This window comes from Lacerta agilis, chromosome 2 (genome assembly GCF_009819535.1).
Source record: "Lacerta agilis isolate rLacAgi1 chromosome 2, rLacAgi1.pri, whole genome shotgun sequence".
In the NCBI taxonomy this organism is placed as follows: domain Eukaryota; kingdom Metazoa; phylum Chordata; class Lepidosauria; order Squamata; family Lacertidae; genus Lacerta; species Lacerta agilis.
In genome coordinates this window covers 114,244,087-114,261,396 of record NC_046313.1, presented here as the reverse complement: position 1 = coordinate 114,261,396, position 17,310 = coordinate 114,244,087, and the positions used below count along the sequence as shown (strand labels likewise).

The 17,310-nt window shown below is 46.3% G+C and overlaps 1 protein-coding gene across 2 annotated transcripts; it reads left to right on the top strand.

Moving 5' to 3' along the window:
* The first annotated feature begins 280 nt into the window (after nt 1-280).
* Nucleotides 281-12,467, top strand: LOC117042635 (zinc finger protein 420-like). 2 transcript variants are annotated; one of them, XM_033142191.1, is made up of 5 exons: nt 281-752; nt 2,239-2,365; nt 3,354-3,436; nt 5,960-6,086; nt 9,762-12,467. In XM_033142191.1, the coding sequence occupies exons 1-5, from the start codon at nt 351-353 to the stop codon at nt 11,849-11,851; spliced, it is 2,829 nt and encodes a 942-aa protein (XP_032998082.1). In that variant the 5' UTR covers nt 281-350; the 3' UTR covers nt 11,852-12,467. The 2 variants fall into 2 exon arrangements, with proteins under 2 accessions (XP_032998082.1, XP_032998084.1); XM_033142193.1 differs by having other exon boundaries at nt 283-752; nt 9,765-12,466.
* The last annotated feature ends 4,843 nt before the right edge of the window (nt 12,468-17,310 follow it).

Below are 17,310 nucleotides of genomic sequence, written 5' to 3'. Positions count from 1 at the left end.
TGTGCATGCACACGAAAGCTCATACCAGGAACAAACTCAGTTGGTCTCTAAGGTGCTACTAGAAAGAATTTTCGATTTTGTTTTGACCCAGTGAGTGAGTGAGTGAGTGGCAAAGGAATTGTATGGGAGAAATAGGATGTGGGAGGCGGGGCCTGTTCTTGCCCCGCCCACATTGGGCTCTGGCCCCTCCCACCACGTGTTCCGGCCCCTCCCACTTCCACAAGGCGTTCCCCCAACAGATTCGCCACCCATTTGCTAACGGGAGAATGTCACACTTGGCAGGATTTGGTGGTCTGTTCCAATTGCTCCCCTCTCTGCCTCGAGACGGAAATCGGTAGGAGGTTTCCCCGATGGATGAGCAAAGCCCAGCTGGCCTTGAAGGAGGAAGAGACCCCGAGCCTGGGGGCAGTGGGGAATTCTGGAAAAGAACAGTGGAGAACATCCTGGGAGAAGGGGAGGCCCTCAGCTTGGATGTCCAGCGCTGGCATTTCAGGCAGTTCCGCTACCAGGAAGCTGAGGAGCCTCAAGAGGTTTGCAGCCGACTCCACCGCCTTTGCCGTCAGTGGCTGAAGCCGGAGAGACACACCAAGGCTCAGATCCTGGACCTGGTGGTCCTGGAGCAGTTCCTGGCTGTCCTCCCTCCGGAGATGGAGAACTGGGTGAGGGAATGTGGAGCAGAGACCAGCTCCCAGGCGGTAGCCCTGGTCAAAGGTTTCCTCCTGAGCCGGGCAGAGGACAAGAAGCAGGAGCAGGTGAGAACATTCTTATTCTTATATGCTGCCCTTCATCTATAGATCTCAGCGCGGTTCACAACATAAAATTATGATATAAGAAATACAATGTTTTGTTGGCCCAAAAATTGAAAACGGGTGAGGTCCAAGCTAAAGAAGAATGGAAACTTAAATCGATGGAATATGCACAGTTTGCAGATTTAACACAGAATAAGAGAGCAAGAAGAACGTACGTTTAGAGAAGATTGGAAAATGTTTATTGAATATGTGGGGGGGAACTGTGTACACTTGAAAACGTTGGCCGCATTAATATAAATTCAATAGTGTAAATGAATATTGATGGATGTAATAATGGAATGGTTTAGTTTGTGTGAAATAGGCAGGGATTTATGATATGAAAAATGAACCATGGAAGAGAAGAAGGGAAGTCATTGATATTTTAAGGTTGTCTAAATGAATACTGTATTCTAAAACGTAAAGCAGAAAATTTAATGAAAATTATACTGACGATATAAGAAACACAAAATACATAGAATTAGAACCAAAACAAACCAAAGGCAGTGAAGGTGAAGGAGGATTTCCTAAAACTATCTAAGAGGAGTAAAGAGATCATAGAATCCTAGAGTTGGAAGAGACCACAAGGGCCATCCAGTCCAACCCCCTGCCAAGCAGGAAACACCATCAAAGCATTCCTGACAGATGGCTGTCAAGCCTCCGCTTAAAGACCTCCAAAGAAGGAGACTCCACCACACTCCTTGGCAGCAAATTCCTCTGTCAAACAGCTCTTACTGTCAGGAAGTTCTTCCTAATGTTTAGGTGAAATCTTCTTTCTTGTAGTTTGAATCCATTGCTCCGTGTCCGCTTCTCTGGAGCAGCAGAAAACAACCTTTCTCCCTCCTCTATATGACATCCTTTTATATATTTGAACATGGTTAGATAGAAGTTTGTAAAATGAGGCATAGTTTGAGAAAGTGAATAGACAGTTTCCCCCCTCCCTCTCTCACTTAGAGATATCCAAGCTGAATTCAGAACAGAAAGTAATTCTTCGTGCAGCACATACTTTAAACTATGAAACTCCTTGCCACCAGAAGCAGTGATGGCCGCCATCTTGGATGGCGTCAAAAGAGGACTGGACAAGTTCATGGAGGAAAAGCCTATCCACAGCAACTAGCCAGGATGGCTGTCTGTGCTCTGCCTCCGTGGTAGGAGGTGGTAACGCTTCTGAATGCCAGGCGCTGGAAACCGCAGGAGCACAGAGACCTCTTGTGCTCGGATCCTGCATTCTGGTTTCCCACGGGCATCTGGTTGGCTGCTGTGAGAACAGGATGCTGGACTAGATGGGCCCTTAGCCTGATTTGGCAAGCTTATGTTCCTAGAGGCTTCTAGCTTGCCAACCTGGAGAACCCAATGCTGGAACTAGATAGGCTATTTTGGTCTGATTCTCCTGATGCATCTTTGCCTCTGCCATCTTTTTTCCTAATGCTTTCCACTCCCATCTCTGCTCCAGGAGAAAAGCCAGCTTGCAGAAGCGAGCGGCAGGTTTTCTGACTTGGAGGAAGCTCTTTCGGGGACGAGGCAGAGCCCCCCACAAAGCAGGATCACCCCAGAGCGTGACAGAGGGGCCACCTTGCTTGGTAAGGATCTCTGCATTGGTGGGAAAACTCTGGCCCCCCAAATGTCTGGACCCCACCTCCCATCAGCCTCTGCCTGCCAGGTGTCAGGGACTGGGCAGAGGAGGAATGGTGGAGACTGCCTCACCAGCCTGACCCTTCCAGAGAAGAAGGAAACAGTTCAGAATTACAACAGGGATTTGAGGGAGGTCACAGCTCAGAGGCAGATGAGGGGGAAAGTTGGGAAATAATGGGAGAGGAGGAGGAGGAGGAGGAAGAAGAAGAAGAAGAAGAAGAAGAAGAAGAAGAAGAAGAAGAAGAAGAAGAAGAAGAAGAAGAAGAAGAAGAAGAAGAAGAAGAAGAAGAAGTAGAAGACACACCGGGGGGAGGCAGCTGACGGACTCAGTGTCTTTAGAAAGCATTCCAGACCCCCCTCCCAGAACCCGGCAGGCCTTGAAAGTAGGAGAGCAAAGAGTTCAAAGGCAGAGGGCACTTTGCAGCACCCATAGCTATGACTCATAAGGAAATGGGAGAGACAGAGGGGGTGGAGATTCACTTGGGACAACACTATTATTCCGCAAGGCTCCATTCCCAAGCCTCTCTCTGTGAATGTTGAATAAAAAGCAGATGGCAAGGACTTTTCCTCCTCTTATCCATTCCTGGCAACCTGCCGTAAGGGTTGGTTCCTCTGCCACCTGACGCCAGGCCAGGCCACTGCTGAGAGATGCTGGGAGTTGGAGTCCAGCAGCAGCAGCTGAGCCAGGGATTCCCCATTCCTGGGTTGCTTCACCCTTGGGTATGCTCATGTTTTTTGCTTACTCTACATCCATTGCGCTTGGATAGCTCAGTTGGTTAGAGCGCGGTGCTGTCAACGCCAAGGTTGCAGGTTCGATCCCTGTATGAACTTCCTGCAACGACAGGATGTGGGGGCAAAACCGTTAAGTGGTTCATGGCGCAACCTGGGAGGCAAGGCAACGCTAAACAGCCTTCTTGCCCCTTTTGTCTCTTGCAGGAGATGGAATGATGCCAGCAGCATGTACCGGGTCATCTCTCCCTGGTGGTGGAAGGGAAGGAGCTGTGATGGAAAAGGACCGGGTAAGGAGAAGGATCGCTGGGGAGATGGAGAGGGGCTCACCTCTCTGGATGATAATAATAATAATAATAATAATAATAATAATAATAATAATAATAATAATAATAATTTATTTGTACCCCGCCCATCTGGCTGGGTCTCCCCAGCCACTCTGGGCGGCTTCCACCAAACATTAAAATACATTTAAAATATCACAGTTTAAAAACTTCCCTAAACAGGGCTGCCTTCAGGTGTTTTCTGAATGTCAGGTAGTTGTTTATTCCCTTGACTTCTGATGGGAGGGCGTTCCACAGGGCGGGCGCCACTACCAAGAAGGCCCTCTGCCTGGTTCCCTGTAGTTTTGCTTCTCGCAGAGAGGGAACCGACAGAAGGCCCTCGGCGCTGGATCTCAGTGTCCGGGCTGATTGATGGGGGTGGAGACGCTCCTTCAGGTATACAGGACCGAGGCCGTTTAGGGCTTTAAAGGTCAGCACCAACACTTTGAATTGTGCTCGGAAACGTACTGGGAGCCAATGTAGATCTCTCAGGACCGGTGTTATGTGGTCCCAGCGGCCACTCCCAGTCACCAGTCTAGCTGCCGCATTCTGGATTAATTGTAGTTTTCAGGTCACCTTCAAAGGTAGCCCCACATAGAGCGCATTGCAGTAGTCCAAGCGGGAGATAACCAGAGCATGTACCACTCTGGCGAGACAGTCTGCGGGCAGGTAGGGTCTCAGCCTGCGTACCAGATGGAGCTGGTAGACAGCCGCCCTGGACACAGAATTAACCTGTGCCTCCATGGACAGCTGTGAGTCCAAAATGACTCCCAGGCTGCACACCTGGTCCTTCAGGGGCACAGTTACCCCATTCAGGACCAGGGAGTCCCCCACACCCACCCGCCCCCTATCCCCCAAAAACAGTACTTCTGTCTTGTCAGGATTCAACCTCAATCCCTTAGCTGCCATCCATCCTCCAACCGCCTCCAGGCACTCACACAGGACCTTCACCGCCTTCACTGGTTCTGATTTGAAAGAGAGGTAGAGCTGGGTATCATCCGCATACTGATGAACACCCAGCCCAAACCCCCTGATGATCTCTCCCAGCGGCTTCATATAGATATTAAAAAGCATGGGGGAGAGGACGGAACCCTGAGGCACCCCACAAGTGAGAGCCCAGGGGTCTGAACACTCATCCCCCATCACCACTTTCTGAACACGGCCCAGGAGGAAGGAGCGGAACCACTGTATAACAGTGCCCCCAGCTCCCAACCCCTCTAGCCGGTCCAGAAGGATGTTATGGTCGATGGTGTCAAAGGCCGCTGAGAGATCCAGCAGAACTAGGAAACAGCTCTCACCTTTGTCCCTAGCCCGCCGGAGATCATCAACCAGTGCGACCAAGGCAGTTTCAGTCCCATGATGAGGCCTGAATCCCGATTGGAAGGGATCCAAATGGTCCGCATCCTCCAGGCGTGCCTGGAGTTGTTCCGCAACCACCCGCTCAATCACCTTGCCCAAGAATGGTAGATTTGAGACTGGGCGATAGTTGGCCATATTGGCCAGGTCTAAAGATGTTTTTTTAAGAAGCGGTTTAATGACCGCCTCTTTCAGCGAGTATGGGAAGACTCCCTCGCAGAGGGAAGCGTTCACCACCCCGCGGAGCCCATCGCCCAGTCCTTCCCGGCTCACTTTTATTAGCCAGGATGGGCAGGGATCAAGGAGACAGGTGGTCGGTTTCACTCGTCCAAGCAGCCTGTCAACATCCTCGGAGGTAACAGATTGAAATTGATCCCATGCAACATGACTAGACAGAGCTCTAGCACTCTCCCGCCCCGGCCCTGCTCCCACGGTGGAATCTACCTCCTTCCGAATCTGAGCGACTTTATCTGCAAAAAACTTTGCAAAAGCATTGCAGGAGATCTTGGGGTCCCTACCAGGCCCCGATGACGAAGGTGGTTCTGCTAGATTGCGAACCACCTGGAAGAGTCTCCTGCTGCTGTTTTCTGCAGATGCAATAGAAACAGCGAAGAAGGTCCTCTTCGCCATTGCCATTGCCACTTGGTAGGCTCGAAGTTGAGCTCTAGCCTGTGTCCGGTCTGATTCAGAATGAGTTTTCCGCCACCGGCGCTCTAGCCGTCTCAGCGACTGTTTCATCGCCCTCAGCTCCGGGGAAAACCACGGAGCTGTCCGGGCTCCATGCAATCGTTCCCCCTCTTTCTTCCCAATGTCTCAGCAAATGAAACTGATTTGTAAAAATGATACATGTAAAAATATGAGAGAGAGACATTGCACATACATTTGTAAATCAAGAAATCTTTAATAAAAATACTTCAAAACACACACACACATACACACACACACTCTGAAATGCAATTTAATAGAATGAAAATGTTTAAATGGATTTTAAACCACATGCACGGGGATTAACCCAAACCATCCTCGGCGCCGAGGGTGAAACCCACCCACTTCATCTGCGCTTGCTGCTTGGGATTTTGCTGGTAAGTAAATGTTCTGTTATCTGTGAGCAGGAAATGTTTGCTTCTCTTCCAGGATTTGGTGACCTTTGAGGAGGTGGCTGTGCATTTCTCTGAGGAAGAGTGGGCCCTGCTGGATCCGAATCAAAGGTCCCTGCACAGGGAAGTCATGGAGGAGAACTCGGAGATCCTGGCCTCTCTGGGTAAGACACAGGTTTTTTTTTCTTTGGCTGAATATATCTGCAGCACATAGATTTGTAAGAGCTCGAAGTTGACCCCAGGGATCATGTACTCCAACTCCCTGCAAGGGAAGCCTGCTAGAGGGTATTACTCATTTATCCACAACCATTTTTAGCATTGTTGATTTAAAATCCTTTTGAGTGTCTAAAATAGTTGTTTTTAACTGGTCTTTGTTGATAAGTTCATTGTTTTACAATACTTACTTATCAAACCTTTATTAGGCATTTTACAAGTAAAACCGCAAGAGAATTAATCACACACAAGAATTAAAGAAACAACAATTAAACTCGTAGACTGATTGTATGTGTATATATGTAAAATCTAGAATTTCTTCCCGTTAAAGTACTCCTTGAAGCACTGCTGCCAAAAACTCGTCTACCCCCGCAGTCACCCCTTGGTCAATGTCAGAGAGACAGAATCCAGCACTTCCACCATGCTGCGGTTTCAAATCACCCAAAAGGGGGGACAGCACGCGTTCACGCAGCGTACTGTGTAGTGGACAATAAAAGAGAATATGCTCCACAGTGTCCGGGACATTCAGGGAACATCTGCAGTATCTCTTGTTTCTGGGAATATTCTGATATCTACCCCTGACAAATGCCGAGGGAAAGATATTCAGTCCGGCCAGCATAAATGCCCTACGTTGGGCTGGTATTATTAGTTTAGGGACATAGTTGACCCTGCTATCTGAAATATTTAAATCATAGAATACAACACAACACCTTTATCGGCATAAAGTTCATTGTTTTATTCTTTTTTTTAAAAAAAAATCCTTTTTATTAATTTTCCAAATTTTTTACAAACCAAATTATAATACGATTTCTTGAAATCAGGTTTCCCGCCCCTGTTGATCATTTCTTCCCATAGCTGCATCATTTCTTATTTAATGTTCAGTTGTCACCCATCATTCTTGCTGCTGACCTCATTTCCCCATTGTTTTATTCTTTTTGTAAAATGCTTTGAGGTTTTTTCTCTCATACAGTCAAGGGGTATATAAATCTCATTAAATAAATGTACGTCTCTAGGGGACATACAGAATTATATATATATTTTTAAGAAAAAAGAACCCAGCTTAAAAAGAAAGGACAGAATAGAATCACAGATAAATTTAGAAACACACACACACAATGGAGAGACTAGGTCACCCAGCAGGGAAACCTTGTCTGGACAAAAATGAGTGCTAGTGGTTAAGAGCGGTAGACTCGTAATCTGGGGAACTGGGTTTGTGTCTCCACTCCTCCACATGCAGCTGCTGGGTGACCTTGGGCTAGTCACACTTCTTTGAAGTCTCTCAGCCCCACTCACCTCACAGAGTGTTTGTTGTGGGGGAGGAAGGGAAAGGAGAATGTTAGCCGCTTTGAGACTCCTTAAGGGGAGTGAAAAGCGGGATATCAAATCCAAACTCTTCTTCTTCTTCTTCTTCTTCTAGCAGTTGTCAGGAGAGACCCCTGTTCCCTTCACAGTGCTACAGTTCCTAGAGTGATTTAGCAGTCAATCCTTCTTCCCAGACGACTCTGGGAATTGTAGCTCTGTGAGTGGGATAGTCATTTTGGACTCACAGCCGTCCATAGGGCAGAAGGCAGGTGTCATGCAATGGTTGGGGAACCCGAAAGAGAAGAAGGCTCTATGCCCAGGGAACCGTAGTGGGACAACAATGAGCGGGCAGAGGGAGAAGAGGGGGGAGGAGGAGGCATGGGAAGGTGAAGAGGTAACAGGGCGTAGTGAGCAGGGAGAGTCTGTGTCAGAAAGAAATGCAGGAGCAGGCGAGAAGCAGGGCTGGAAGACCACATAAAGCCCCTGAGGTTCCCACGCCCTGCTCTTGAAGCTTGTCCTATACAGCAATTGGAGTATGGAGGGCGGCTAACAGATTGAGGTTGAATCCTGACAAGACAGAAGTACTGTTTTTTTGGGGGGGGACAGGAGGCGGGCAGGTGTGGAGGACTCCCTGGTCCTGAATGGGGTAACTGCCCCTGAAGGACCAGGAGCGCAGCCTGGGAGTCATTTGGGACTCACAGCTGTCCATAGAGGTGCAGGTCAATTTTGTGTCCAGGGCAGCTGTCTACCAACTCCATCTGGTATGCAGGCTGAGACCCTACCTGCGTGCGCACTCTCTCGCCGGAGTGGTGCATGCTCTGGTTCTCTCCCGCTTGGACTACTGCAATGCGCTGTACGTGGGGCTACCTTTGAAGGTGACCCGGAAACTGCAACTAATCCAGAATGCGGCAGCTAGACTGGTGACTGGGAGCCGCCACCAAGACCATATTGCACCAGTCCTGAAAGGCTCCCAGTATGTTTCCATGCACAATTCAAAGTGTTGGTGCTGCCCTTTAAAGCCCTAAATGGCCTCGGTCCAGTATACCTGCAGGAACATCTCCACCCCCATGGTTCAGCCCGAACACTGAGGTCCAGCTCCGAGGACCTTTTGGTGGTTCCCTCCCTGTGAGAAGAGAGGTTACAGGGAACCAGGCACAGGCCCTTCTCGGTAGTGGCACCCGCCCTGTGGAACGCCCTCCCATCAGGTGTCAAGGAAATAAACAACTATCTGACTTTTAGAAGACATCTGAAGGCATCCCTGTATCGGGAAGTTTTTCATGTTTGATGTTTTATCGTGTTTCTAATATTATGTTGGGTGCTGCCCAGCCAGATGGGTGGGGTATAAATATTACAATTATTATCATCATCATCGTTATTATCATCATCATCATTATTATTAAATTGGGGGGGTCACCTAACCACTCAGAGCCCTTAAGAAACTACAGCTCCCAGGATGCTTTGAGGAAAGGTGTAGGCAACCTGCTGTGGTCTACTAAACGTTCCTAGATTACAACTCCCTCCTCCCTTCACGTTTGGCCATGGTGCTGCCCAGTCCACAGTTATTTCTGTCAGGAGCTTCTCGGTGCTGGCTCCCCCTCTGTGGAATGCCCTCCTGAGTAAGGCACAGCTGTCTCCATTACTGATCTTCAGGAGAAAGTTAACAGCATACCTGTTTACCCAGGAGTTCGATGGCTGAGAGATACTTTGCTATTTGCTTTTCTGGGCTCCTTCGGTAGGAAAGGCAGGAAACAAATCTAACAAACTGTTTGTTAATAATAGTATTAATAATTCTGGTTACATTGGGGTCAGTCCAGTGACGTTTGGAGCAAGCTCCCTCTCCCTGTGCTAAAATGTTGATGATGATACTAATAATAGTAATAATTTTATTACGGTCTTACCTTGGTTCTCGAATGGAATCCCTTCCAGTAGTCTGTTTGACTTCCGAAGACGTTCGGAAACCAAGACGCGGCTTCCGATTGGCTGCAGGAGCTTCCTGCACTCAATCAGAAGTCACGGAAGCCATGTTGGACTTTTGGCTTCCGAAAAACGTTAGCAAACCAGAATACTCACTTCCGGGTTTGTGATGTTCAGGAGCCAAAGCAGACGAGTACCAAGGTGTTCAACAACCAAGATATGACTGTATTTGTACCCCGCCCATCTGTTTGGGTTGCCTCAGCCACTCTGGGCTGCTTCCAGCATATACAAAAACATAACGGCATATACAAAAACATTCCCTCTTAAGTCTTTTTGGCCCTTATCACAACTGTTGAGTTGTTCTATGATTTGAGGCTCCATTTCTGACCGATTTTCCACCTCCCTTCCAGCAGGTGATGAATGGGACAGCGAGGAAAAGGCAGACTCTCCCAGGATGTCCCTGGAAAGAGACACATGTAAGAAGAGGGAACTGCAGAGAAGGGAAACCGAAGCAAATCAGAAGATGAGGGGGGAAGCCTCTGCCTCTCAGGACACTGACTACCACGAAATCACAGCTCAGGAAGAAATGGATGAGAGGCAGGAAAAGAACTACCCTTCCATGCAGAGGGAAACAGAGGAGAAACCATATCAGTGCTTGGAGTGTGGAAATAGCTTCCATTTGAGTTCCAACCTGACTTGCCATTTCAGAACCCATACAGAGGAGAAGCCATATGTAAGCCTAGAGTATGGAAAGGGCTTCAGCATGACAACAGGCCTCATGGCCCATCAGAGTATTGACACAGAAGAGAAACCATATAAATGCCTGGACTGTGGAGAGAGTTTCTGTTTGATCCACTCAGTGGAGGAACCATATCAGTGCTTGGAGTATGGAAAGAGCTTCATGGAGAATTCAAATCTCACTTCCCACCAAAGAACCCATGTGGAGGACAGATCGCATAAATGCCTGGAGGGTGGAAATACTTTCGGTTCAAATGCAGAACTGTCTTCCCATCGAACAACCCACAAAGGGGAGAAACCATATAAATGCTTGGAATGTGGAAGGAGCTTCAGCGGCAGAACAGCCCTCGTCTCCCATCAGACGACTCACACAGGGGAGAAACCATTTAAGTGCATGGAGTGTGGAAAGAGCTTCAGTCAGAAGGTAAACCTCACTTCTCATCAGAGAACCCACACAGGGGACAGGCCGTACAAATGCTTGGAGTGTGGAAAGAGCTTCCATTTCAGTTCCAACCTTACTTGCCACCAGAGGGTTCATACAGGGGAGAAGCCGTATGGATGCCTGGAATGTGGAAAGCGCTTCAGCGGGAGAACAGGCCTCATTGCTCATCGAAGTATTCACACAGGTGTGAGACCATATAAATGCCTGGAGTGTGGAAAGAGCTTCAGTCAGAAGGTGAATCTCAATACTCATCAGAGAACCCACACAGGGGACAGACCATATAAATGTTTTGAGTGTGGAAAGAGCTTCCGTTCGAGTCCGGAACTTTCTTCCCATCAAACAACTCACACAGGGGAGAAACCCTACCAGTGCTTGCAATGTGGAAAGTGCTTCAGCGTAAGAACAGGCCTCATTGCCCATCAAACTACTCACACAGGGGAGAAACCGTATCAGTGCTACGAGTGTGGAAAGAGCTTCAGCCAAAAGGTAAATCTTGCTTCTCACCAGAGAACCCACACAGGGGACAGGCCATATCAGTGCTTGGAGTGTGGGAAGAGCTTCCATTTCAGTTCTAACCTTACTTGTCATCAAAGAGTTCACACAGGGGAGAAGCCATATGGATGCTTGGAGTGTGGAAAGAGTTTCAGTGGGAAAACAGGTCTCATTGCTCATCAAAGAATTCACACAGGAGAGAAACCGTACCAGTGCTTGGAGTGTGGAAAGAGTTTCAGTCAGAAGGTGAATCTCACTTCTCATCAAAGAATTCACACAGGAGAGAAGCCATATAAATGCTTGGAGTGTGGAAAGAGTTTCCGTTCAAGTCCGGAACTTTCTTCCCATCAAACAACTCACACAGGGGAGAAACCATACAATTGTTTGGAGTGTGGAAAGAGTTTCAGTCGAAGCCCAAACCTTGCTTCTCATCAAAGAATTCACACAGGGGAGAAACCCTATCAATGCCTGGAGTGCGGAAAGAGCTTCAGTAGGAGCACATACCTCTCTTCTCATCAAAAAAATCATGCGGGGGAGAAACCCTATAAATGTTCAGACTGTGGCATGACATTTTCTGTTAAATCAAGTCTTGCTTCTCATCAACGAATTCACACAGGGGAGAAACCCTACCAGTGCTTGGAGTGTGGAAAGAGCTTCATTCAGCGTGGAATCCTGACTACCCATCAAAGAACTCATACAGGGGAGAAACCCTACCAGTGCTTGGAGTGTGGAAAGAGCTTCATTCAACGTGGAATCCTGACCAAACATCAAATGACTCACTCTCGTGACGAAATATTAATGCACGGCATGTGGAAAGGGTTTCAGTAGAAGCATGCGTCTCACTTACCATTAAAGAATTCACACTGGGGAGAAGCTATATAAATGTTTGGGGTGCGGGAAGAGCTTCTGCGTATGTACGCACACCTGTGGACATTGAAGAATCCACAAAACAGAGAACCCTATCAAGTGAAGGGTGGAAAAAGCTTAACCACGCAGGAAATCCTTTCTGGGCCTCCAATAATTCGTACTAGGAAGAATTCATTAGAAACGTTTATGGAGTGTTGAAAGGTTCTTGGTGGGAAGACTTAATATGATCCCTGTTGGGTCAGAACAGTAGGAAGCATAATTAAGCAGGGTGTGAGGTTGATACCCTCTCCCACTTCAGTTCCCGAGTGATGAGAATTCTGATTCTGAAGGCAATATATATCCATCATGAATGGTAGCCATTAGCAGTCTTATCCTCGACACATTTGTCTAATTGTACTACATATTGTGGCAGTGAATTCTGTAGTTTAGCTGTGTGCTGTGTGAAGAAGGTATTCCTTACCCGTCCCAGATTTTCTACCGTTCACCTTCATTAGATGATAATAGAACTGTAGTGTTGGAAGGTTCATATAGACCAGCCTCTTGCAATATAGGAATAACTGCGAAGGAATCATTCACAGTTGGCTACCCAACCTAGTTTTAAAATATTGACAATTGCAACTGACTACTCGCTCCTGCCAACCTAGCAGTTCAAAAGCATGAAATGCAAGTAGATAAATAGGTACCGCTCCAGCGGGAAGGTAAATGGCATTTCCAGGCGCTGCTCTGGTTCGCCAGAAGCAGCTTTGTCATGCTGGCCTCATGACCCGGAAGCTGTACGCCGACTCCCTCAGCCAGTAAAGCGAGATGAGCACTGCAACCCCAGAGTCGGCTGCAACTGGACCTAATGGTCAGGGGTCCCTTTACCTTTACTCTCCCTTTACCCTCAGGTCCCAGGGCGGGTAACAACAATTAAAACACAAAATTAAAAGCAGTTTAAAACGACTTAGGGTGGGTCCTAAAAATATGCATCTCGAGCGTCAGAAGTGGTAAGAAGTGCATCTTCAGCATTTGCCAAAACGAAGGTGCCAGTTATGTCTCTGGGGAGGGAGTTTCACAATTTAAGAGCTGCCACAGCAAGGCCCTCTTATGGCTACAAGATGGTATAGTGTAATGGAAATAAATTTGGGTTGGCATACATCCAGAATTTGGCCACTGGCAACGGTGTCCGGGCCGAAATCACTGAAATGTCACGGGAAATCTGGATTGTCACTTTTTGAAATATGGCAACCCAAAATAAATGCAGGGGTGGGTAAGCCTGTTCCTTTCCTCCGAGGAGGCTGAAGAAAAGGGTTAAATGAAATTTACCAAAGGTGTCTTGAAGCCGGCCAGAACCTGCATGCTTTGAGGAAATCAGCCTTGAGAAACAACAAAATGTTAAATGTAAGGAAATTGCCCAAAGCAGGGCTGGTGAGGGGTGTGGCTGAAGTGGTTTGGACCAGGGAGAGTTCTGGGGGCCTGAAGGGCTGGATTTGGCTCCCGGGGCTAAGGACCCCCGTGCCTGCTCTGCTGGGTTGAGGTTGAGATGAGTTTATCTGAGAGATTGTCTTACCCCATATATCACCATTGACCACTTTGATCTGCGGAGCTGGTGCTGTTGCAGGTACCCCATAATATTCATTCCACATTTGTAAAAATAAATCATATGTATTTTACCATGGCAGCACCCACACTTTGGAACTCCCTGCCGATTGACACCAAGCAGCTGCCGTCCCTGTACCCTTTTCGGCAGCTGCCGAAAACATTTTTTGTTTAGCCAAGCCTATCCAGGTAATGTGTTTAAATCTGTGTTTTAGCATATCGTTGAATTTAATTGTTTTTTGAATGTTTAAATGGTTGTTTTTAACAGATAATTTCGTTGTTTGATTCTTTTTTTAAATCGCTTTGAGTGTTGTTGTTTTTTTAAAAAACAAAACAAAACAAAACACCAAGGGGTCAGTTGGTATTCCATCTGTCCTGGGAGTTACGACACCTGCTGTGGCTATAGAGACCCATATAGGTGAGATGTTTTGTTGCAGCTTGGGAAGATGGAGGCGTCCGGTTGTCCCAGCAGTCCTCCATCCTTTGGTTACTGCTGTGGATGCAGAATCAAATGGTATATAAATAAGATCCATAAAAAGGATTAGCTTCCTTTAAAAAAAAAGTTGTGAGAAGAGTTTGGATTTGATATCCCGCTTTATCACTACCCTAAGGAGTCAAAGCGGCTGACATTCTCCTTTCCCTTCTTCCCCCACAACAAACACTCTGTGAGTTGTGTGAGGCTGAGAGACTTCAGATAAGTGTGACTAGCCCAAGGTCACCCAGCAGCTGCATGTGGAGTGGAGACACGAACCCGGTTCACCAGATTACGAGTCTACCACTCTTAACCATTACACCACACTGGCTCTTTCGGTTCTTAATACAAACAGAAGAGTGGGGTGCATGTACAGTCATACCTTGGATCTCAAGTGCCTTGGCTCCTGAACAAATTGACACTCGAATAATCAAAACCAGGAAGTGAGGTTTTCGGTGTTTGAACAATTTTCAGAAACTGAACATCCGGCACGGCTTCTGATTGTCTGCAGGACGCTCCCGCAGCCAATCAGAAGCTGAACTTTGGTTTTCGAACATTTCTGGGAGTCAAATGGACTCCCATAATGCATTTTGTTCGAAAACCAAGTTACCACTGTATTTGAAATGCGAAAGATTTGCTCTATCAATAAAATTACCCTGTTCTTTGAAAAGGCACATTTCTGGGGGGGGGGGGCTTCACTCCAGACCTTGACCAAAGCTCCTAATATTACGCAGCCTGTTCTGTTGTGTTTTGTGATAGGTTAGTATTGGGGTCAGTTTTACATGCCAGTCATCCGGCAGAATAGAGCCAGGGACCCCAAAGGGAAGAGATTTCCCCAGGATCAGAATGAAATATCAGTCATCAGTAGAGAAAAGGCTTCCCAGATTGGTGATTGGGAGTGGCTGCCGGGACCATATGACACCAGTACTGAAATACCTGAAGATTGGCTCCCAGTATGTTTCCGAGCACAATTCAAAGTGTTGGTGCTAACCTTTAAAGCCCTAAACGGCCTTGGCCCTGTATACCTGATGGAGCCTCACCACCTCCAGCCCAGATGCTGAGATCCAGCTCCAATACTGAGAAGTGAATTTATAGGGAACCAGGCAGAGGGCCTTCTCTTTTTTTATAATAAATTTTTATTATTTTCCAAATATACCAAATTACAGCCAATTCAACATCAAAATACAATACATTTTTAAACAATGCTCTGCCGAGCTATTACTCCCCTCCCCCACGTCAGCAGGTTTTCTTGTCCATTCTTGTCGCGCAGTTCACAATAAAACCATGTTAAACTATGTCAAAGGTTTATTCCAATCCTACAAGTGTCTTTAAACTTCCTCTGTTCAATCTTAAGTACTCCAAAAATTTACTCCAGTCTCTTTGAAACCTCGAATCCTCCTGGTTTCTGACCCTGCCGGTCAGTTTTGCCATTTCCGCATATTCCACCATCTTCGTCTGCCACTCACCAACTGTTGGTAATTCCTGTAATTTCCACTTTTGGGCAAGCAATATTCTCACTACCGTTGTCGCATACATGAACAGTCTTTTGTCATTTTTATCTATTTCTTCTCCCATCAATCCTAACAAAAAGGCTTCAGGTTTTTTGGGGAAAGTATATTTAAACATCTTCTTAAGTTCATTGTAAATAGACTCCCAAAACCCCTTAACCTTGTTACAAGTCCACCACATGTGGTAAAAGTCTCCTTCTTCTTGTCTACATTTCCAGCGTAGCTTATCATGCATTCTATACATTTTTGACAATTTTACTGGAGTCAAATACCATCTATACATCATTTTATAAATATTCTGTTTCAGTGATACACATGCTGTGAATTTCAAAGTCTCATTCCATAATTTTGTCCATGCATCATATTCAGTGTTGTGCCCAAAATCCATTGCCCATTTTATCATCACTTCTTTCGTCAACTCATCCTTAGTGTACCATTCTAACAACAAATCATACATTTTTGTTAAAAATTTACCTTTACCTTCTAATAGCTCAGTATGAAATCTCGATTTTTTATCCTCAAAACCAAACTTTTTATCTTCTAACAACAAATTATTCACCTGATGATACTGTATCCATCCTGTAAAAGTATCCTCAATCTGGTGATATGGTTTTAACTTCCAACCTCTCTCCGATCCCATCAATAAATCCTCATATGTGGACCTTTTGCCTTCCATATTAACTTTCTTTAAAGTAAGTACTTCAATCGGCGAGATCCACCATGGGGTTTTACTCTCTAGAAGTCTCTTATTCCTTTCCCACACTTCAAAGATGGCTCTCCTTATCACGTGATTCAAAAAACCTCTATGAGCCTTTATTTTGTCATACCAGAGATATGAGTGCCATCCAAATCTATTATCATATCCTTCTAAATCTAGCAAGTCAGTGTTTTTCAGTGTTATCCACTCTTTTAACCAACACAGGCAGGACGCTTCATAGTATAATCTCAAGTCTGGTAAGGCGAAGCCCCCTCTTTCTTTCTTATCGATCAAGAGCTTAAATTTTATTCTTGGCTTCTGTCCTTGCCAGATAAATCTTGTCAATATTTTTTGCCATTCCTTGAATTGTCCTATCCCTTTAATTATTGGAATTGTCTGAAATAAGAATAACATCCTCGGTAAAATATTCATCTTAATTGCAGCTATTCTTCCACTAAAAGACAGCTTAAATCTAGTCCACACTTCTAGATCTTTCTTAATTTCTTTCCAGACAGGTTGGTAATTATCTTCAAACAAATTTATGTTCTTAGGAGTCATCCAGATTCCCAGATACTTATCTTTCTTTGATACTACTATACCAGTTTTTTGTTCTATTTCTTCAATTCGCTCTTTTTCCATATTCTTGGTCATCATCTTAGTCTTGGTTTTGTTCAGTTTAAATCCTGCAAGTTGTCCAAAATTCTCCATTTCTTCTAACACTTTCGGGACACAGGCAGAGGGCCTTCTCGATAGTGGCGTCCGCCCTGTGAAATGCCCTCCCTTCAGATATCAAGGAAATAAACAACTTTCTGACACTTGAACCCTTGGAAGGTGGTGGTCTGTCCTTTGGTGGAGGCTTTTAAACGGAGGTTGGATGGGCATCCATCAGGGATTTTTTAGCTGTGATTCCTAAATTACAGGGGGCTGAGCTAGATGGCCCTTGGGGTCCCTTCCAACTCTTAGGATTCTGAGAAGAAGCACACACAAAAACCCATAAAAGAAACTAGGCCATTTCTGCTAGGAAGGGCCCGATCAGGATATCTGATGTGGGGAGAACATTCGTTGCATGTGCTGAGACAGTACGGTGCAGTGGTTAGAATACTTGCTGATACTTGCTGATCAGAAGGTTGGCGGTTCGAATCCCTGCTACGGGGTGAGCTCCCGT